Consider the following 23713-nt stretch of genomic DNA (forward strand, 5'->3'; position numbering starts at 1 on the left):
TGACCCATGTCTTATGCTCTGTTGCCTTTCTGGCAGTTTCTAAGGAAATAGGTTTTCTCATGGTCATTGCCCAACGACATGGTGATGTGTTGGGACATTGAATGAAGGAGGGAACACATTGGGATGCACCCCTCCTAATCTCATGTTGCTGATCTTCAAATAAAATGTGAAGAAACCCTTGAGACATGTGGGAAAAAATGTTGAGGTTTTCTCATTGAGGAGACCCTGCAGGGAGAGGTTGTAAATAATCCCAGCCATTATTTGAAGATGCTCAAAGCACTGGATCTTTCCAGGACAGTCTCTGCCTCTGTCTGCATCCCACTGCCCTGGACTCCACCATCAAATTGACATCCTCCTTCAATGCAATGTGTGTCTCTGGGCAGGACAGTGAACCAGAGGAGACTGTTGGGGACCAGAGGTGTCAGGTCCAGGTCTTCCTAGTGGCAGAAGCTGCTTCTTATACTGACATCCCAGGATGGTGACAAGAGCCAAGGTTGGGAGCTAGAGAGTAGAATTAAGGCAGGGGAGGCTGGAGTAGACTAGGCTGCCATGGGCCCAAGATAGGAATGAGCTCAAGAGCATTGGTCTCCTTGCAAAGAGATACCTATGAAGAACACAAAATAAAACCACAGAAGCCCAGACCATCAGCTGGAAGGGCTCATGGAGACCACCAGAAGTAAATCTGCCTTTATCTGATAGAGAAGCTGCCATTCAGAGGGAAGGATCCTATCCAAGGTTACACCACAACCTTGGGGCAGAACTGAGACCATACTTTTCAACCACTCTCTGCCCGTGAGGACCCTTCCCCAGCCCACCCCAAGACTGGGTAGTCACCGGGCACTGACCGTGGCCTCTTTTAGGCGGTAGAAATCAATGTGCAGGTAGGCATTGATGCCATTGGAGGCACCGGGCAGCGTGACCCCGTGGACCAGGAGCACAAACAGCACGAAGTAGGGCAGCGTGGCAGTGATCCACACGACCTGGGCAATAGAAAAGCTGGTCGTGAGAGCCTCCCTCTACTTGTGGCCTGGGAAGGTGCCACATATGGGGAGAACAGAGTCCTTTCCCAGAGAGTCAGTCATGCCTCCCCCTGCTCCCTTCACCCCACACACATGCCAAAAGCTCCATCTTCAGGACAGGCCCTAAGTCAGACTCCAGGGACAGAATACTGAACAGGGCACAGACATGCCCTGGAGAAGCTCAGAACCGAGTGATCAGTCACTTGGGGAACAGGGCTGAGATGGAAGCTGAGAATGCCAAGGGCAAAGACTGGGATCTCATAGCCTCTGATACCTCTTTCTCTACAAAGCACTTCTCCTGGCCCCTTTGAGTTGCTTCGTGTAGAACTAAGCACACCCACCTTTCTGCTTTCCTGTCCCTGCCAGTCCTGCATCCATCACACCCTGGGTATTGTTGCTAAACCCAACTTACAGGCAGGATATTTAAAAACTCAAATCTCTGTTACTTCCTCTCTCTCCATACTCCTTCCACCTTGTTGCCCCTCCCCCCACCTTTATCTCTGCCTTTCTGTCTTTTTTCATTTGCTTCTATTTTTTGTTTGTTTGTTTTTTTGTTTTTTGCAGTACTGGGTTCTGAACTCAGGGCCTACACCTTGAGCCACTCAACCACCCTTTTTTTCATGATGGGTTTTTTTCAAGATAGGAGGATCTCACAGACTGTTTACCTGGGCTGGCTTCGAACCACAATCCTCCTGATTGCGCCTCCTGAGTAGCTAGGATTACAAGCATGAGCCACCAGTGCCTGACTTTGCTTTTGGTTTTTTGGGGGTTTTTTTGAGACAGGGTCTTGCTATGTTGCTATATAGTCCAGGTTGGACTCAAACTCACAATCCTCATGCCTCTACCTCTTGAGTGTTGGATTACAGGTGTGAGCCACTATGCCCACACTCCTTTTTTTTTAATCTTCATTTAAGCACATCTTCCCAAGTTCATGACCCAAGAAAGCATGTGGCTAGGCAGAAAGCAGAATCTCTTAGTGGAAACAACATATTTGTGACAAAGACAAAATATCTTGTTCAGAAACACAAAAGGGAGGAGATTATCCTCCAACTGAAAAGAGATACCCACTCCTTGCCCAGGTTGGAGGAACAGAGAAGAAAGGTGGGGCCTGGAGGGCTGTGTACTTCTTCACTGTCCTTCACACCCTTGGCTTTGGCTACATCTTGGAATACTCTTGGGAAGTTATAGACAAGAATGTTAAACTCAGTCCCCAGGCTTGGAGTTTCTGATTTAATTCATCTGGAGTGGGGCCTGAATTTCGGTATTTTTCAGAAGCTTCCCAGTGATGTCAATGTGCAGTCAAGGTTAAAAGTCATTGCTCTGGACACATGCAGCTGTGGGCTGCCTTGCAGAAAAACTATGCCTCATAGAAAATCAAGTCAAGGCCAGGAAGTCAGATCCAAAGAAGACTCAGGCAAAATATGAGAGTGTGACAACGTGGGGTATCTCTTTTTAGTCTGAAGATAGTCTCTTCACTTTCATTTTTCTAAACAAGATACTTTGTCTTTATCCCAAATATGTTCCTATGAAAGTAAGACCAGATGATTCCTCCCCCAATGCTGGGTCTTCACACATTCCTGGGGAGAAAAGGGAAGACTTGAAATGAGTGAGGGTAAAGTTCTTTGTCAGCTTGGAGAGATAGGGGCTCAAGACAAAAATTGAGATGTAGAAAGTAAAGTTATATTCTTTCCATAACTATGTTTAAAGACTGGGATTTATCCTCCTTGTTTTCTTGTTTGTCATGAGCCCCTTAGAAGGAAATTCCTATGTCTTTCAAACTTATCCAGCACCTGAAACAGATGGGTCCTTAAAAAGTGTTTGTTGGATGAATGATTGGATTGTTGTATAAATGAATATTTGACTTATTGGATAGATGGGTGGATGGATGAGTGGATGGTTGGATGTATAGTTGGGAAGATGGTTAAATGGATAGATGGGTAGTTAGATGTGTGGGTAGTTGAGTGAATGGATGCACAGATGGATGTGTAAGTGAGTGATAAAACAGATAGTTGCTCAGGTACTGAGTTACTCAAAGAATGAATGAAAGCATGAGCAAGTGAAATGAATTAGCAGGCAGTTGAGTAGAAGCATCAGCAGTGGGCATATCTGGGTTCAGAGGGAATCAGAGAAGACCCCCTTGTTTTATGCTACTTGTTTCTCCATCACTCCCTTGTTTTGTCAATGTCCTTGAGGACATGGCCTTTTGACTTCTGTTTTTCTCAGGGGATAAAACCAGGGTAGAGAAATTGCCAATAACAAAGGAGGAGAGAAATATGCCCTGGAAAGTGAAGCTGTTGCACCTGATGGTTTTTCATTGACCTTGGATTCAGTCCCCCGAACTGGGACAAATGAATCTAAGTTTTTGGCAATAGGCAGAAGGAAGAGCTGCACACATCCTTATGATGGGTCCTACTGCTATGGTCCCTTACAACTCATGTCAACAACTGCAGTCCAGCTGCACTGCCTAGCCTTGCAGGCTGGGTGTGACCATGCTCCTCCCACAAAAACAACATCTTTTGTTCTGACAGCAGGGAATCTCCCATGGGGCCTGGAAGTGGCCCTGCATTAGCCACATGCAACGTTCCAACACGGGTTCAGTTTCCCCAAGGAACACATCCGGATATGACAGACCATCAGAGAAAGGGGAGCTTGTTTTGCCCAAGTACATGTGTTCAAGTCTGAGTCATCTGTGTCTTGTTCTCAGGATTGATGGCAGATGTACATTCAGCTGCCTAAGACCTCGGTGTCGAAATGGAAGCTTCTCACTCCTGCTCATGTGTGCCTTTATGCACACTGGACAAAGAGAAGGGAAATTTGGCTCCTGTCATCTCCATCCCAGGCCCCTTTGCTCTCAGAATTTCAATTTGCAATGCATCTCTGACCCCAAGGGGCCAGACTTGGTCCAGCTTTAAGCATGAGATAAAGAAGACAACAAATAGACTGTTAGTCTTGACACATGTCCTCAGCACCCAAGAGAGGTCATTTTTTTCTATCACCTTAAACTTCTTACTCTTATGGGCAGGAATTAGTGTTTCTGTGGATAATTTGTGTGGTTTTGGATCCGAACTCAAACCAATGACCTATCATTAAACTAAGGAAGATCCTGGCCACATAAAAGGAAGAGCTTTCAGGTGATAGAGCTCTCTAATGGAAACAAGCTTCCCAGGGAGATGGTGAGGTCCCTGTCACTGAAAATGTGCAAGCTGTCCTATGAATCCAGGCATTGAGCAAAGGATAGCCTAGATCAAAGTGAGGTCCAGGAACTGTCAGCATCAGGACCCTATCAAAAATGCAAATTCTCACTCCATCCCTACTGAATAACACTCTCCAGGATGGACCAAGAATCTGACTTTTATAGAACACTCCAGGTGACCATTAGGAACACCGGAATTGAAAAAGCTCTGGTTGACCTACTGTAAGGGCTACTGTAATTCAGAGATTATGACTGCACATGCTCTATCACTGTGAAACTGCATTAATTTAACCTTTACAGACTCAGAATGCGCAATCCTCTGAACTGGGTTTCAGGAACATTTTCACAAATAATGAAGACACAGTTTTTTTACTTTTTGTTGTTGATTTTTCAAAGGGAGATTTGTGGATTGTGGAGTATGCATTGATGTGAGACTCCATCTCAAACAATGGTTGGGTATGGTAGAACATGTCTTTCATCCCCAACTATGTAGGGAAGCCCAAATAGGATTGGGGTCTAGGCCTCCGCAAGCATTAAACAAGACCCTATCTAAGAAATAACCAACATAGAAAGGGCTGAGAGAGTGGCTCAAGTGATAGAGTGCCTGCCTAGGAAGCATGAGACCCTGAGTTCAATGCCAGAACCACCAAAAATTTAAATGGGTCATATGCAAGTGATGCTGTTTGTTATAACTGGGTCCAATCAAGTTACTAAGGCAAGACAGGACTACCCTATATTGACACAGTAATGGGAAGACTTTGCTAAAATTATGACTTGAAAATGAAAGTTACATGACTACTGTGCTATTTGAATATTCTAGAGCTCAGTTTTCCTTTGAATTGGTCTAACTTTCTTCTCAATCCCACCACCTGTGACACAATTCAGGAGGAACTCCGTCTATTCCTAGCCCCAAACACCTTAAAGGCAGGTAGTGAAATAGGCAAAGAGAAGTGACTGATCCTGGCAGGCTCTGTTGTCTTGATTGATCTACAGGCAAAGGTAATCTTGAGGTTTCTGAAGGTTTAGTCCAGTATGTAAACAGAGTGGGTGAGGACTCAGGAAACAGGCAGGCAGGACTTCAGCTTGGAGAGCACTGATTCACCCTCTATCCAAAGGTGTTCAATGGGCCAACACAGTTGTCAAAATGTGTGATCTGGAGTGACCCTTTTCCCTGATTCAGCCTCTACCACACCCCCACCATCCCAAGGGCCAGCATCTTCCCAAGGCCAGTCTTCACTTGCCAGGAGGGGAAAGATACACATTTGCAATTCATTTCAGGCCAGCTCTGTGGCTGTGGAAATCTGCTAACAAAAGCTCTGTGTCTTGTTCCAGATGTGGTCTGGGAAGAAATAAGCAAGACTCTTGGTTTTTTCATGAGCCAGTTTATAAAAACATTTAAAGGCAGGGCACAGGAAAGTCCTAAGTGACATGCCCTTCCCACGCTCTGCCTGGGGCCTCTACCTGCTCAGCTGCCACAATACTGGGGGACTTAAGCAAAGTGTAGACTGTGACTTCAGTTTGAGGCATGCAAGGGGACTCACATTCCTCACTCTTCCTGTTTCCGCCTGGGGGAGTTCCTTAGTGTAACACTCCTTTCCTGCCCTCATTACACTCCTCCTCCTCAACTTGGAAGGTGCATTTGGCAACAGGAACTGAATATTTCAGCCCTGCTTCTCTTGGCCTCTGTAGCATCAGTCTCCCTGAAGACCACTTACACCCTACTCTGGTCAAATACTATAAACTAAGTGGAGCAAGCTCTATCTACGCCTTTGGCAACAGCTGTGGGGAATTTGATCTTGGGTTACAATATTAGAAGCCTGTGGTGATCCCATACCCAGGCCAGTAGAACATCTAACTGCAGTTCACAGGGGTAAGCTGTGATTCCCCTCCAGACCTCTGCAGAGGTCAGAAGAGCCCTGCTCCCTATGGCCCAGAGAGGCAAAAAGAACACTAAACAAGGCTGGCCTGGACTTCTGCTCCCAGGCAGCTTTGCTCACAAAGTTCCTTCCATAATATCCTCTTTCTCTTTATTTCTACCTGTTTCTATCCTTACAGACCCAGCACAAATGCCATTTTCTTTATCACTCCTCAGTTTCCCACAGCCACTGAACTTCCTCCACTAATGCAGCATCTCACACTTTTTGACCATGACCCATAGGAAGAAGTAGTTTCTATCTCAAGTCAAACCACACAGACTTGTAGACTGCTATAACTGAAACAAAATTCTACAAGATGGCCCTTATTTTACTGTGTGCAATGCACTCTTATTATCTAGCCTATTTCATTTTTTAAAATTTGTGGAAACCCACTAGGTTAATTTAATCATAGTTCAAAATTTCAGTTTATATTTCTATTAAGGTATAACCTGACTACCTAATGGAACATTATTTCCAAGCTAAAATTAAGAGTAAAATTAAATAAAACAAGATTTATAATAGCATACATAGTTTGTGACCAGTTATGTTTATTTAGAGGGGGACTTCATATGTCTCTCTGGGTAGAGACTCAAGATACTGATGACATTGGCTGGCTCACAACCTGTCAGTAATGGATACAGACTCTAAGAAATTAAGAAAAATATCTATCTTATCTATTTTTGCACCAGAGTACTAGCATGAAGCCTAGCACCTGTTAGGTGGCCATGAGAAGGTTAATAAGCTGAATTGGTTTCAAAGGAACACTTAATAAACTTTCCTGAATATATTTATCCATCAACTACTCCAATGGTCCTAGATTGGTTTGGCTCTGCTCCAGAATCTCTCCCAGCCCTGGTCTGCATTTTGTTTCTTTCTTTAAGGCATACACTATATCCCCAATGTGCTTATAGGAAAGTCCACCACCATTCTTGACAGATTTAATCCCCACTGACTACTGATTCCCTACCCCATCTGTGCGCTCAAAGGAATGACAAAGAACTCAAGAGAACCAGAGAGAACCCCAATGCATCGCCCTCTTTCCACAACCGTTGTTTTATGAAGTTTCTCACAAACTCAAGACTATCTGATTATGGCATATTGTTGCCTTGTAAGTCCCACCCCAACCATGAACACATAGTTCTGCTAATCCCCTACCACATGCTGTCTAGGCTTCGCCACAAGACTTGTTTTGGCCACTGGGACAATAGTAAGCATGATGCAAGTATAGACTGGAAGAACTATTACACATTGGGGCTTGTCTGCTTGGAACTTGCTTTGGGAACTCAACAGTCATGTAAAGATGGTCAAGAAAGACAAAGAAGAAACATGGAACCAAGCCAAGGTTGTCTGAATGAAAACTCCAACCTAGCTCCTAGCCAGTACCAACCACCAGCAATGGGCACACACATTCTAGAATGTTTCACCTCAGTCAAGCCCCCAGATATGTGACCCTAGCACTATTAAACAGAGCAGAAGAACCACTCTGCAGATCCTAGTCAACTTCCAGAATCGTGAGAGACAATGAAATGGATTTTATTGTAAGTCAGTACACTTTGGGTTAGTTTGTTGCATAGCAATAGCTAACCAAAACACTGGACAACTTCCTAGCTATGTCCTTTTTATTACAGTCAAGGGTCCAAGTGATGTTATTCTTCCCATGCTGTTCCTTGGGCTAAGACTCAACACAGGCCATTCCTAAGCATAGCCCATTCCTGAGAGGTAACTATAACAGGCAATAGCACCCAAGTTCACAATGCCCCCTCTGTTCTGGCTATCCCAGACTTAACTCTGGGTCCTTCTTTGGTGCCCTAGATCCCTGGGGCATCAGCACTGTGTCAGAGGAAATACAAAGCCACACCACACTTCTGGATGTCATCTGCAGCATCCTCTTTTACCAAATAAATGAAGAGGGGAGGGGAGGATATATTGATTTTATAGTAAAGCAAATGGTTATATTCTGGAGTAAGATGCCAAATTTGCATGAATTATTAGATCAGTATACAAGATCAAATACTTGTCAATAGTTGCTTTAGATTTTATCCCAAGACCCTTGGGTGCTCCCAGTCCTTGGCCTCTGCTATTAGGGTAACTTTGGAATGAAAGTGTGATACACTTATACCCCCTCACCCTGCTGTTGGAGAGACTCAGGGTTAGGGAGGAGAAAGATTTATCCACATTTGTGGCAGAACTGAGTATGGCCCCCACCTTTTCTTTTTACCAGCCATAGGGTTATGCCAAAAAAAACCCCACATCTTTACAAGGTCAGCATCCCAACTGAAAGAGGACAAAAGAGACATTACCTTTCCTGATGACTTCACTCCTTTCCAGAGGCTGAAATACAGGATGATGACGACAACCAGCAGACAGAGCAGGAGTTGCCACTGGGGCAGGCCAATGTCATGAATCCCACTGCTCTCATGAAGGTGCAGGACACCACGCCTGCATGAAGGAGAGGAGAGGAGACCAGGGAAGATGGCCTCAGGGAGGATGAGTGAGGCTATAAGCATAAACAAGATCCAAGGGCACATTGATAGAAACAGGCCTCAGCTGCTCTCCCTAACTCTGGAGCGCTGGGCGCTGCCATGTATCATGTGGGCTGGCTCTGGTCAGCCATGGCTGGCACCAGGATAGCTCTGTGAAGCACCGTGGAGAGATGGTGATAAGACAGGAAAGGTGCCTACTCTCTAGAGCTCACATTCTGGGCCAGAAATTCTCAATAGGATGAGGGAGCAACTTTGCTTCCCCTCCCTAGAACCTATTTGGCAATGTCTGAGATTTTTTTTATTAATGTGCTGAAGTTGAAAATCCCTTGTCTAGAAACTGAAGCACAATAGTAAATATTTCTTCCTAGCTGAGAACATCTAATGAAGCTACAGAAACTGAAGATGTATATATTCTGTGCCCTAGCAATTCTGCTCCTAGGTTTTTACCCAATGGAAATTTGTAGTTCTGTTCACCAAAACATATGTTCCAGAATGTTCATAGCGGACTTGCTCATAACGGAAATTGCAAAGTATTTGAATATCACCCACAATAAAATGAATAAATAAACAATGCTCTATTCATAAAGTGGAGTAAATACAGAATCTACTTCCATATGCATGAGTCTCTCACACAATGCTATGTTAAAGGAGTCCAAGTCAAAAGAGCACCTTCTGTCTGATCCCATCCATGTAGTGCTCCACAACAGGCGAGATGAACCCGGGGGGTTGAAGTCAGTAAAAGCGTACCCTAGGCAAGGGACCAGGGTTACAGCCAGGGAAGAGACTCATGCAGACATTCCTGAGCTGGTCACACAGCTACGTTCAGTTTGTGATATTCATTGTACTGTCACCTGATGATGTTCACTTCTCAGTAACATCATCTATGTTATCATTCAGTAAAAAATGTGTTTATGTTTTAAACAAGGAAAATAAACAAACAGAATAAGCATTCTATAGATTTGAGAATGTACAATATACAATTAAGGGAGGCAAAACAAAATAGCAAACAAAATGACCATTTGCTAGTTAGAATCTAAGCAAAGTCTGTTAGGATCCAGGTCAGGTAAGACCAATCAATAAAACAGTAGACCAGCCCCAGGGGAGGGAAGTCTACCCCCACCCCCAAAAAAGAACCACACACACAATTCCACATCCTGGCAAGACAAAGTGAGCATAACACCCTTGTGTGGCCTTTGCTCTGCCTCACGTCCTTTTCTTCTCCCTGAGGGTCTGCTATGCTGGTCCATCTGGCCTCAGACACTCAGGGAACTTCTAACACAAGAAGTAGCATAAAGTGCAAGATCACAATAAAGTAGTCTGTGCTCTTGTGTAACAGTCCATCTGAAGTGTCATTCTAACCTTGGCAAGTTTTTATTTACTTTTGTGGTGTTGGGAATTGAACCCATGGCCTTGTGTATGCTAAGCAAGTGCTCTACCACAGGGCTACAGCCCTAACACTAATCTTGGCATTCTTTTGCCCCCAAACCCTCAGAGGTCCCTATCACCTAACAGTGGTTCTTATTGGGACAATCCTTCCCACACTGTTTGGAGCTCTTTTTTTGTTATATCTGGAAGGAAGGGGGATGTTGCTGGTATCTAGTTCGTAGAAGCCAGAGATGTTCCTAAACATCCAAAGTGCACAGGACAGCATCCACCTCACCCCCACCTCCCAAGAAAGAATTGTTCAGCCCAAAATCAAGTGTCAGGGTTGTGAAATCCTGGTCCAGAGGATACAAACGTAAGCCTTTAGACTCTTTCATAATCCACCCCCTGCCAAGTTCATCTCCGATGCCTGGTCACACCCTGCCTTTTGTCATGGCAAACAGCAAGACATTTTTCTACAGTTCCCCTCCAATGCTCAATGGGCTCTGGAGCCTAGAGCACACTTCCAGCTCAATTTGTCAGCCTGCCAAGCCTTCTAGTCCCACTAGTCTTGACCTCCTAACAGACCTTCCTCTTAGAGACAGAGGGAGGGGGAGAGCGAGGGACAGGAGAAAGGGAGGGAGGCTGAGACAGAGACAGAACAAGGAAAGGGAAGAGAAGAAGATGGCTGGGCATATCCAAAGACAAAGAACATCCTGGCCCCAATTGATCCTTAATTCTGCTTCTTTTCATAGTTTTATGCTCCAAGTGTTAAGTGATATTAATTGCCATTTGACTAATTTGACTATTAAACTCATGAGAAAAGGTACCAAATTACCTGCGCTTGTCCTGAAACTTGCAGAAATGCTTCTGGTATCCAGATATGTTGGTGCACACCTGTAATCCCAGCTACTTGGGAGGAGAAGCAGTAGGATCATTGTCCAAGGCTGGCCCTGGGAAGAAGTACTAACCCTGTCTGAAAAGTAAACTAAAGCCTAGTAGGTTGGAAGTATAGCTCAAGTGGTAAAGTAGCTGCCTAGGAAGCATGAGGCCCTGAGTTCAAACCCCAGTGGCACCAGAAAAAAAATACTCTAGTGTCCAATTAGATGGCTGAAGTGCTCCATGCCAGGTCAGCCTGACCCCATGGCACCTGAAGGCCAGTTTCAGGGTGGTACTGGTTATCTAGAGATTTCATCAGTGAAAAGAACCAGACTCCAGAGCTGATTCTCAAGAAAAGGAATAAGAATTCAGGCTTCTCTGCCCAGCAGGCCCAAGTGGTAGGGGTTTGGTACAAGTAATGAGTTTACTTTAGTTTCCCAGGAATTTGAATCATCATTGGAAGTATTGTCCAGGCTTTCCGAAGCCTACGGGCCTAAAAGGCTTAATTTCTTACTTGTCATTTAAAAGTACACAGGATTAATATTAGGGTAGAGGTCACTTCCTCACCAGGAGCTGGCATGACGTAGAAGTTCTCTCTCACTGGACACAAGTCCACCAAAAGTGCCCTTTTACAGACACAGTTTAGAGCATCAAGTTTCTTTTAACTGTGGGGCTGGCTTGGCTTTAGGCCTAGAGACTAGGGAAAACAGTTTTGTTCCCTTGAATGATATTTTCAATCCATCAGCCTAGATGAGTACAAGATGGTAACAAAATTGGCCAGGAGGCTTAGGAAAGAGAAAAAAATTATCTAATCTCCTCAGGGTTGGCACTGGAAGTCCCATTTGCTGGCTCACCAGATTAAGTTGAATTGTTTTAAAGCAGAAGCATTTAGACAGAAAGGCCAAGTGCCATACAAATCCAGAGGCAGCCTGTGACCATGGTATACTCTACAAAGCACACAGGCAGGCTGAAGATGGGAAGAAATGCATGAGTAGGGCTCCTATTCTAACTGCAGAGACCCCTTATCCCAAATACACCTCACTGGGGACTCTAACAGGATAGAAGAAAAAGACAGGGGAGAGGCCTGTGCGTGGACTGGGAGCCTTGGGTCAGACAAATTGGGTTGAGATCCCATTTATGCCACATGAGCCTCCACTTTCTTATCTATAAATTGAGAGTAATTTCTACCTTCACAAACCGTGGAGGTGAGATAGGACTTGGATGTGAACTGATGCTCAGGATCTGCTTAGGGTGGCTATGAGGGCTTGCAGGGGTCAGGGTGGAGGAATGGGTTAAGGAAGGAGATGTCTGAGGGATAGAAAGCTGTTGGAGTAAGCCCAACATTCCACTCCCCTCATTGTAGTTCCCCAACATGCACATGAGAACATCACTTCTGTCACATTTTGCCCAGAGCTGGGACTAGAGGAAGTATGGGGCTGACAAAAGTACTCAGGGCCTCCAAACCCAACTTGCCTTTCCTTTCTGCTGGGTGTCTCTTCTGGGCCAGACGTGTTGGCCATTAAAGCATTGGAGAAGGAGTCTGATATTAATGAGACTAGAGATGATGAGACTATCATTTTCCATCTTAATTGATAAGAACAGAGGTTACCAAGAACTAAAGAAGAACCATGCTTTTCCTCCATGAGAGGATAAGGGGAGAAAGGCTGTAACAAATTACATGAATCTGCAGTCCCCATGGTCCCCCACCCCTGACTGTCAACCTGTCCAAACCACACTCATAAAATAGCAAGGCTTGTAACCTCGACCCACAGCCCTCCAACTGTTTGGGAATCTTCTGAGGCCAATCCTCAGGAGAAGAATGAAGGAGGCCCCACATTTTCCATGATATGATAATGTAGAGCTGTCAGCCTGACTCCCCAAGCACTTTGTTCTGAAACAGGACTACAGTGACTTAGAAAGGAGCCTTCAATGTTAGATAGATGTCAGGATTGTGGGACAAGCTTTTAGTAAAAGTCCACGTGCTCTGGCTACTCCCAGACCAGGAGATCCATGTCTCTTGGCCCAGGATCCAGGCAGCAGTGTGTTTTAGAGCTCTCCAGGTCATTTCAATGTTCAGCCAAGGTTTAGGACTACTAGGCTAAGAGCTTGGGCCTTAGAGCTAGACTGCCTGGGTTCAAAGACAGTTCAAATGCCATTTCTAAACTGAGTGACTTTGGGGAAGTCGCTGTTCTAAGCCTGTTTCCTCATTGATAAAGTAAGAACAATTTCAGACCTGAGTGGACTGGATTAAAAGATACTACTAGAAAAAGCACTTTGCACAATGTTGGGGACACCACCTGTACTGGATAAATATGAGCTGTGACTATGAAAACATCTCTGAATGGCAAACAATTACTTAAAATGTCTAGAGCCCAATAGAATATACAGGTGAAGGAGGCAAGCTGTGCAGTTTCCCTGCCTAACAAGACTAGGACTAGGATGAGGCTAACAAGACTCCTAGGTGCCCAATGAAGGTGGCTTTCATTCTCAGGAGCTTGCAAGCTACCAGGGTCCAAATCTTGGCTCAGCACAATGATAGTGATGTGGCCATGGGCTTTGCTGGTCCTCTGTGAAATGAAGCCTCCTCATGCATGTGGGGAGGATTGAGTTTCAGAAACCTCAGGATATTGGTGTGAGGCTTAAGTCAAGATAATTTGTGTAAAGAAGTTGTAGAGAACCTGATATGCATGGTAAGTGGCTAGCAGTCAATGTAACATTGAGGAAGACAGCGACCAGGGATGGTCCTGTTACTTAGAGCAAATGTCAAGCAGTAATAGTATTTATGATCCTTTGAGGGACTGTTTGAGACTTTGAAGACAACTGTGGGCTCACCTAACTTTGACTATGTCTACTGATAGTCCCTAGGAATCAGAGATGGAGGCAGGTGGATATGCAGGTACAGGACCGCTAGTCAGTTGTCTGTGATGACCACTGAGGGTAGTTCCTGGCTCCTAAGGACTCTGACTTCCCTGAGCCCTAGGAGGTGGCCAACTTTATAGAGATTACCTTTAAGCAAATGGAATCCCCTTGGTCCTGCTGCACCAAGATGGCAGGAATGGAAATGACCCTAGGATAACCCCAATCTCCAAACACTCAGGACTCATTCCCAGGTCCTTGGCTTAGGGAATCCAGAACTGAAGGGGAGTGGCCCCAATGCTTTGTTAGTTGGTGAATTTGTCTTTTCTCATGTTCTAGATCTGCACTGCCTGGCACACTCACCACTGGCCATGTGTGACTACTGGTAGGTAAATGAATTAAAATTAAACATTAATAATAATTAAATAAATACTAATAAAAATAAAATAAATATTAAATAAACAAGCAGTCAGCTCCTCAGTCACACTGGCCACATTTTACATCGTTGAGGAAGTGAGCTACTGCATTAGTCCATGCAGGTATAGAACATTTCTGTCTAATAGAACATTTTATTGGAAAATCTTGCTTCAGAACAGGAATCAAGAAATTGTGACCTCTTAAGCTGTGACCTATTTAGATCCAACCTGTGAGCTAATGTGTTTTAGCTTTTTAAAGGGCAAAATAAAGAACTCTATGCAAGAGGGACATAAGTGGCTTGGGGACTGAAAATATATATTCAGTGTTTCTTTATAGAAAGGTATGGGATCTCTGCATACCCTAAGGATGAAGCTCCTGTGAGGTGTATTTATCCCACCTCACAGCTTGGGCCCCTTACTTTATGCTTGACTACTATCATCATAGATACTGCTCAAAAAGGACTCACCCACGCCAGAGGGATCGTGACAGCAGATGCTGCCTTCTGATCACAGCACCATGCAAACATTTTAAGCTGGATGGCTAAGAAAAGCTGGCCACCCTTGTCTTCAAGGACATGGGAGGATGGAGTACAGGTTGAGAAGATTTAAGAGAGCAACAAATTCAATAAGGAGAGTTATGTCCTTTTGGTTTTTTTTTTTCTTTTTTTGGTGGTACTGGGGTTTGAACTCAGGACCTTGTGCTTGATAGGCAGACACACTACTACCTGAGCCACTCCACCAGCCTATAAGGATGGTTATGGATTCAAACCACAGAATAAAATAAATATTTAGGGGCCCATATCGATACAAATGAGTTACTTGACTAAATAATTTGAGGAGAAGGGACAATTCATCCTTACAGAAAAATTCCAAGCAATTAATCTAGAAAGAATGATGGAAATAGCAAATGACAATTAGACAAACACTAGAGCAGTGATTCTTACTTGTAAGAATCATCACCAATGGCTATTAGGAAATGCTGGCATTATGTAGATAGCTACATAATCTTAAAGTATCTTCCCAAAGACACTTTTTAATTACCAAAGGAAAAATACCTTCTTTGCACAGGAGGAAGCTGGCAGCCTCTACCTTCACCATGTTCAAAGTTAACATCACCAGTAATAAGACAAATTGACATCCTGTCCCCTTGACAGGGTACACTGAGAAATCTGTAGCATCATCTCTACAGAATTCTTGCCGAAAATGCACACCTCATTTTGATCATGAGGAAACAAGAGGCAATCTCAATCTGAGGAATATTTTATAGAAAAAACTGGTCAGTACCCTTTGAAAGTGTCAAGGTCATGGGAGTCAAGGAAAAACCAAAGAACTCTCATAGACTAGAGGAGACTAAGGAGATGTGACAACTAAATACCAAAATATGACATTAGCAGGGAAACTGGTGAAATTCACATGAGGTCTGTAGTAGATCAGCTAATATGATATGCATGTTTATCTTCTGGTTTCCATAAGTGTGCATTGGTGAGGTACAATATTAGCAGAGTTGGGTATCAGGTACAACTTTTCCACATATAAAATCATTCCAACATAAAAGTCTCCTTAAAAACACAATGCTCTGTCATCTATCACCAGCCAGTGCGTCTCATGTGTACATGGTCCAAATAACCTCTGAGCTGCATGTCTCTGGCCTGCTTCCCACTCTTTGATTTTGCTCACAAGCTCCAACTACTTCCTCCACATTGTAGGTCAGATGATAACTTCAGAATCATATCGACCTGAGTTCCAACTGCAGCCTCTAGATGTTGCCTTGCCTGACATCAGCTCCTATGTTGCCTCCTCACTGAAGCCTTTCTGCCAACCCCACCACTACCATCTAGCTAAAGCTCCTTTTGTCTCATGGTCAATTTCTCCTGTATATCTGATTTTAGTTCCTTAAGGGTAACGACCTTCTCCAAAGCATCCTGTTCCCTAAAGGGCATGCATCCTTTCATACCTTCTAGCTTCCTGCCCATTTGCTGGTGCATGGGTTTGCACTCCACTCTCCTCCCCTGGAGCAGAGGCTCCTGCAGCTGCTGTGTGCTGTGTATGGCTCTATCTTCAGCTACCAGTTTGGCATCGGGCTCTTACATTACAAATACTGACTGGTGCATTCCTTCTTCTTTTTTGGGAGGTGGGAGGAAGTACTGTGGTTTGAACTCAGAGCCTTGAGCTTGCTAGGCAGACACTCTGTCACTTGAGCTACATTCCCAGCCTTTTTTGCTTTAGTTTGTTTTGCAGATAAGAGTTTTGTGCTTTTGTTCAGGCCAGCCTCAGACCACAATCCCCCACCTCAGCATCTTTTTCGTTTTAACAGTAGTTCTGGGGTTTGAACACAGGGCCTTGTGCTTGGTAGAGAGGCTCTCTACTATTTGAGCCGTATACCTCTGCCTCTTGAGTAGCTGGGATTACAGGTATGTACCACTATGTTTTGTTTTTGTTGTTGTTTTGGTAGTACTGGAGTGCATTTTGCTGTACCACTTCAGCCATGGCCCTAGTTTTTTGCTCTGGTTATTTTGAAGATAGGGTCTCACATTTATGCCTAGTCTGGCCTGGACCACTACCCTTCTATTTATGCTTTTGACAGTAGCTGGGATAACAGCATGTGCCACCATGCCAAGCTTTTTTCCATTGATCTAGGGTTTCAAACTTTTTTGCCAGGACTGGCTTGGAATCACAATGCCAGATCTCAGCATCCCATGCTGCTTGGAATGACAGGTGCATGCCACCATATCCAGCTATTTGTTGAGATGGGTCTAGCTAACTTTTTGCCTAGGTTGGCCTCAAACCGTGATGTCAGCCCCCCAAGTAGTTAGGACATAGGTGTGAGCCACTGACACCTGGCTGGAACCATATCCTCTTATCTCTGCCTCCTGAGTGTCTGAGACTACATATGGTCACCAACACACAGGCCAGCATCCCCTTCTCTTTTGTTTCTTAGTGTTTGGCTCAGACATGCCAGACCTCAATATGCCCGGAATGAAGCATTCATGACTTACTCATAAAACTCTGCTGCTGGTGTGAACTTGTACTTGGAGTACTTGGTGTGGTTGCCCAACACAGAGGCATTGAGGAGTTTGGGGTCGGTGCAGTTGGGGCTGTTCCAGGCATGACCACAGTCAGTCCAGGGCAGATTTAAGGTGAAGGAGGCGAAGAGGTAGTAGAGTGACCAGGCGATGATGACATTGTAGTAGAAGCCAACATACAGGGCGATGAGGATCACAGCATAGCCAACTCCTAGGTGGGGACAAAGGGCTCAGCTTTCCCCAGGCCCAGCCCTCGAGCCAACAACTGTGGCGAGCTGGCTCTACCACTGCCCTTCCAACCCAGACACTTCTCTTTTTCTATAGCAGATTGTTGGAACTCCACCCATATTCATATTGCCACTACCATCCTCTGCCTGGTCACTGGGCAGTCACTACCTTAGCAGAGCCTTAATGTCACATTGGTAGTTGGAGTACAAGCATCTCGGCTCCCTTGCCTCTTGGGAAGGATGACCCGGAGATGTGTTTCACATTCTCTTTCCTCCTTGTGGTGGAACTGGCATGATGACATGCCCTTTGTGGGCATCTTCCCCCTTTCCAACCGATGCTCTTAGGTCCACCTCCCCGAACAATTTCTTAGCTTAAACCTTACCTCAGGATCTGCTTCCAGGGGAGCCCCAACCAAGCCTTCCTGATCAGAACTCAGCCCAGTGTGTGCTCTGAGTCCTACCTTTGACCATCTGTTCTGTGTGCCAACATATCACCTTCCTAAATGTGTATCAGGAGCAAGTTTAAGGCTAGTTCTGTGGCTGTTGTCTAGAGTTGTTTTATTTATTTATTTTTTGCCTGCCCAGAATTGGTTTAAGAGATTAGCCCTAAGCACATCTTGGCTTATGAAGTTTAGATGAGGGAATGCCCTGCTTTCTTTGTCTAGCCATGGGCATAGGATACAGGCCTGGCCAATGGGAAGAGCACTTCTTCCCTATAGCCACAGTGATCCATCAATAGATAGTCATATAGCTCAAATCAAACCATTGAGAGTCTTCTCTGGGACCCTTAATAAAGCCATGACTATATAAAGGATTTTTTTATGTACTTTGTTACTTAGCTCTTAGTCATTGTTAATCTTGGTAGGATTTAAGCCTGTAGTTGCTGAACACCATCTTTGTTAGCAATCAACAAAACTTTATCTGGGAATGATGCTAACATGGAAGAAAATAGACACATGGAGAGAGATTCCAGACATTATTTGAGCACCTGAATCAAGCTATACTTGTGCAGATTTGAACTTTACGGTAAGATAAACCAATACATTCCCTTTGATATTTCAAGCCAGTTTGAGTTGGATTTCTGGCAATGAACAGAAAAGATGCTAATATACATGTCATGCAAGACTACTGTAGTAGCATCTACCACAGGACTGAATAAACAGAAGGTACAAAGAGACACTTGCCAGCTGAGCAGAGGCTAATGGAGTCATACTTGTCCTCATTGACAACGGTTCTCCAATGGTACTTGAGAAATACTAAGCCTTATTTCTCCCCTTCTCCTAGCTGACTAGGGGCAAAGAATGGCAGTTGTCATGCCTACTTCTGGCAGATGTGTTCTAAGTTTGAGGAAAAGTGTGTTCATCTTATATCCTAGCTGCAATTGATCCATTGTGGCTGTTGTATTAAGGGATGTAATGTCTGAGCTGGAAAAGTTCCATGCTCAATGTATCACGTCTGCCACTGGTGCAAGACAAGAGAGTAGAGGTATATCTGCTGAGTATTTCTGACATCTCTGAAAATATTTCCCATTACACTCCCTCTGGTCACTCAGCTGGTAGAGCCTGGACTGGAACCCAGGTTTAAAGCTGTGTCTGACACTCCAGTGCTCTCTGTATAACTTCCAGTGGTGGACACACTTGACCTTGTCACTGCCTGTGAATACCAGGATTGTTCTACCTCAGAGCTCATCTTCAGGTCAGATTCCCCAGGCATTAAGAAGTTTAGGAAAAAAAGTTTAACTTCCCCCAGTCCTCTTTGCTTACCTTTGAAGAAAGGGCAGATCTTCCACACTGTGGCCGCCCCTTCTCGGTTGTACTGCCCCAGAGCCAGTTCCATGTAAAACAGAGGCATCCCAGCGATAATGAGGAACAGTGTGTATGGGATCAGAAAGGCACCTGGAGGTCACAGGAAAAGTGAGGCCCATTAGACTCCTGCCCCTGAAAGTGCTTGGGTCAGAGAGAACAAGAGCTCCAAGGATCCCTATTCATCTGCTCACCTTGCCATTTCTCATGAGTGTTGTGTAAGAGGTACATAGAGTTATGCAGAGCAATTAATACAAATAACAGCAGGCGTAAAATATGGGCTAAGCAAAGCTAAGCAGCTTTGTTTCTGACAGGCTTCTCCTACAGTATATGCCATGGCAGGGGTGGAGGGCGGTCACAGGAAGACTCTAGGTGCGGTCTTTACTAAGTTCATTTAAACACAGAACATTTTATGAGCCATCACTCTGGGAACGCCAATGTAACCTGAACCCCTCCTTTTATAGGCAAGATGATTGAGACGAGAGAGGGAGAGACAGTGTCTAAAGTCACACATAGTCGACTGGCTTCTGATTCTGCCTCTAATTCTATAGCTTTCCCAAACATAATCTCACTGGATTCTCAGTCTCACAACAGCCACAGACATAGGTGCAGTCAGAGTCATTTTGTCACCTACAGGCACACAGCTAAGCAGAGAAGGGAGTCAACTGTTCCTGAATGAGCTCCAAAGTGACAGAAGCAGAATTTGCACTCAGGCTTTCCAATCCATGGGGCTCACTCTGTTACAAGTGGCTGAAGGCAAAGCCCAGAGCAAGAGGCCAAAGGACCAAGTCTCTGACCAGGGAAAAATGCCCATCCATAGCGTGGCAGAATCTTGAGGAGTCCTAGGTAACCAGCAGCATGGAATCCATAGGAGAAACACTGGTGGACTTAGACACGTCTGAGTGCCAGAACCAATTCTCCACATGCCCCAGCAGACTTGGGGTGAGCTTGGTGGGCTCTGGTACTGCAAGGTGACTCACTAGGGTATAGGCCATGTCAGTCTAAGCTGCCAAGTGAGGCCAAAGCAAAATGCTAGCTCCTTTCTTACTGTAGCCAGAATAGAAAGAAACTCTTCCTGCCATTGGCTTTTACCTAATATTTTGTAACCTTGGAAACGAAACACTCTGACCCACCCACACCAGAAAATTGGGGAAAGTGGAAACTACATAAGGGAGGTAAACAACCAATCCCAGTAGCTCACACTTGCTGAGCCTCTGTGCATTCCAGGCACTTTACATACAATGCCTCATTAGATCTTCTCAATGGATCTACAAAGCCAAGATCATCACTACCTCCATTTTACAGAAGAGAAAACTGAAGGTCCAACCTAGAAAAGAACTGTGATAAGGCATATGGTGCCCAAGGTCAAGTTTACTCAGTGATTCAGTCAGTCTCCACCTTCTCCTTAGGAAGCGTATGGCTCTCAAGAATAAAGCATGAATTGTTCTCTCCAATGCTGCCAGCCCCAGTCCCACTAAGCAGGAGTTAGCCTATGGTAGGAAATGAGGAAAACTACTAGGAATGCACACCTCCTATGTGTCAGGCAGGGATGGGTCACTGGGAACTTCCAGAAACCCTCTGAAGAAAGAACTCTGTGCCATGTTCTAAAAGAGAAATCTGAAGCTCAGAGAACTAATGGCTTGACCAAGCCCATCCATCTGGTAGGTGGTAGATCTGGGATTTGGACCCAGGCCCACCTGGTTCCAGAATTCCAGAGCTCTTCCCAATATACCCTACAGATTCCAGAGCTAGATGAAATGAAGGATATGAAGGTAAATAAGGTGTGGGAGAGGCAGGTATTCTGGGGTCTGGGACCAGCCTGAGCTGCATGGTCTTTTGGTCATAGCCTGGTCCAGCATTCCAAACCCTGCTCCAGGCTGGACTCTTTGAAATGCTGCACACAAAGGTCTTGTTTCTTCCATTTAGTCACCCTTCCCCCACTCTTACTCAGAAGGCTGGTCTAGCACCTGTCTACACATGGCCAACAGTGGTGGTGGTGACGATGGTACTGATGGAGAAGACAGTGGGGTTGCTGAAAGTCTAAAGTAACACATAATGGTATAAGCCAAGGCTTTTATATAAGTATCCTTTTCAAACCACCCTTGAGAGATAATTATCACTAAACCCATTTTATAGTGAGGAAACTGAGGCTTAGAAATGATTGTTTATACAACCTGCTATACAGTTTGTCTTCAAACCTCGATCTGTCTGAGCCCCCCTCTATCCTGTGGTCACTCGTTTCTCCCCTTTGAGGCTAGAGCTTGGGGCAGGGAGTGGGGATGAAAAATAAAGTATTAAGTGGTTCAGTAGGCCTGAAAAACTGAAGTCACTGACCAGGAACAGGGGGAAGGAAAAAGCCAAACATCACGGATATGATCTTGGCTCTAAGGTTTGCCACTGGCAACTCAATGTTCTCTTACACCACCAAGGAAGGGAAAGAACAGCATTGGCCAATTAACGGCATCTTGCTTTGGCCTATGCTCTCAACTCTAAGCCTCCAGGTGGCACTGCCAACAAACAGGTAAATTGCCCAGCTTGAGATCTATCTTCTTTCCTGCTGGTTGAGAGTCATAGAAAAGAGAGAGAGAGAGGACAGCGACAAATCTGTATGAGCCCACATCCCTCTGCAAGGAGTGGGTTTGATGTGGACCAGTTACAGCTTCACTCCATGAAAGCAGATAAAGAAAACTCAAGAGCTGAGTGTGGTGCCTCATGCTTATAATCCCAGGTATTGGGAGGCAGAGATGGGTAAATTGTGGTCAGCCTGGGCAAAAGTGCAAAATCATACCTAAAAAATAAACTAAAGCAAAAAAGGACTGGGGCATGACTCAAGTGGTAGAGTGCTTGCCTGGCAATCAAGCATGAAACCCTGACTTCAAACCCCAGTACTGCCAAAAAGAAAAAAGAATGATAAAATGTTTGAGTATGAATGAAAATTAGAAAGCTGTCCAATCAGTGCCTTATGCTAAAAGAGAATGTCATGCAGCTCGCTGGCTCCATCAACCTGCAGAAAGAAAGTGGGGCTTGGCTGAAGAGTTAGGAGGGGGCTCAGGGGTGGCCAAGATCAGCTGAGGACCCCTCTTCCTTAACAGCCCTGCAGCAGATCCTTGAAACCCAAGGTTGCAAAACTCTTGGACATCACTGTCCTGCAAGGCTCATAACTGCCACATTCTGATGGCCTTGCTGCATCTCATATGGCAATGCCAGCTGCAACCAGCCTCACAAAGGACCTGAGAATCTAAAGGCCACAACCCCAGAATCCTGTGCTGACTCTGGAATGCTCTGACTGTGTAAGTCCAGGACTCACAGAGGCAGACCTAGAAAAACACAACAGTGCATGCTTTGTGAGGGGCTTAGCTCTTGGGTGTGTCCTAAAACATGTATGCACACAAATGCATACCTGTGCATATTCATGCAATGGTAAGCCTAGACTTTTGCACATCAACACACTCAACCTCATGAGGAAAAGAACAGTGTACAGTGAAAGGAACTCTGAATGAATTTAGTAAAAACAAAAAAGCATTTGTCTTGTCAGTGTAACTCACCCTGCCAGACATCTCACCATCAGAGGGGAGCATACTGACCACAGGGGACTTTTAGAATCTGCTATACAAGTGCCAAGTCCTCAGGAAGGGGAGTCAAGTGGTCACTAAGATTACTAAGTGGTCAGTTAGGCAGGTGGGGATGACCTCAAGAAATGAAAAGGGTGAGAACAGGCTGAGAGAAGAGTGGGGTGGTCCAGGTCTGGTGAACTGTGATGAGATTAGGGGAGTGTGATCAAGGAAGGGCTGCAGGAAGGACAGGACAGTCCTCTGATAGCAGTCTACTGAGGACAAGATTCCTCATACTGTGAATTCTGGCCACACTCTAATATATCCAAGGAGTGGAAATGCACAGAGCTGCTCTTTGTATGCCCACAGTTCAGCTAGAGGCTGTCACTGCTTGGGCTTTCACCAGAGTCCAAGAAAATCTGAGTTAATGCCTAGGCTATCCAGGTTTGTCCCTGCTCCTCTGATACCCTAGGGATAGTACATAGAATGCAAGAGAGGGTGATATGTTACTCAGGAGACAGGACTGCCTGAAACAGTCCCACCCAACACTTGTAGGGTTGGGGTATAGGCACACAGGGAGGTCCACAGTCCTCCAGCGAGCATAGCTCAAAATATCAACTTAATCCACAACTATTAATCAAAACATGTCCTAGCTTCCTAATTAGACAAAGAGACGTTGTAATGGTTCTAAGGTGAAGTTTAAGTTTGGAATTCTGAGCTCTCAGAGCTCTAAGCTAGAACCTGGAGGCCCAGAGGAAGCCCCATTGGCTTTGACTGTCCTCATTCTCTTTAGACCTCATCCCTATCTCACGGCAGTTGGCATCCAGTGACTGATCACACCAGGACACAAAGTCCCAGGGCCCTCAGCCCTGGACAAGTCTGAGGGGCGACTCGTGGGTCAACTGAGACTTGACTGAGACTACCCAGCTGTCCAGCCTCCTCTCCTGGCCCGTGTTGCTTACTCCTCTTCCCTAAGTGGGTCTCTC

At 45.1% G+C, this 23713-nt stretch overlaps 1 protein-coding gene across 2 annotated transcripts in view; it reads right to left on the bottom strand.

Annotated features, from left to right (window-relative positions):
- The window catches only part of Slc6a2 (solute carrier family 6 member 2), a 44625-nt gene that overhangs the window by 13955 nt on the left and 6957 nt on the right, over positions 1 to 23713 (bottom strand). For both annotated transcript variants that reach the window (XM_074055984.1, XM_020153428.2), the window contains exons 3-6: positions 19138 to 19269; positions 17121 to 17358; positions 8429 to 8567; positions 846 to 980 (exon numbers count right to left, since the gene is read on the bottom strand). In XM_074055984.1, the coding sequence (XP_073912085.1) occupies positions 846 to 980; positions 8429 to 8567; positions 17121 to 17358; positions 19138 to 19269 (644 nt within the window). The remainder of the gene's footprint in view (positions 1 to 845; positions 981 to 8428; positions 8568 to 17120; positions 17359 to 19137; positions 19270 to 23713) is intronic.

This window comes from Castor canadensis, chromosome 15, assembly GCF_047511655.1.
Source record: "Castor canadensis chromosome 15, mCasCan1.hap1v2, whole genome shotgun sequence".
In the NCBI taxonomy this organism is placed as follows: domain Eukaryota; kingdom Metazoa; phylum Chordata; class Mammalia; order Rodentia; family Castoridae; genus Castor; species Castor canadensis.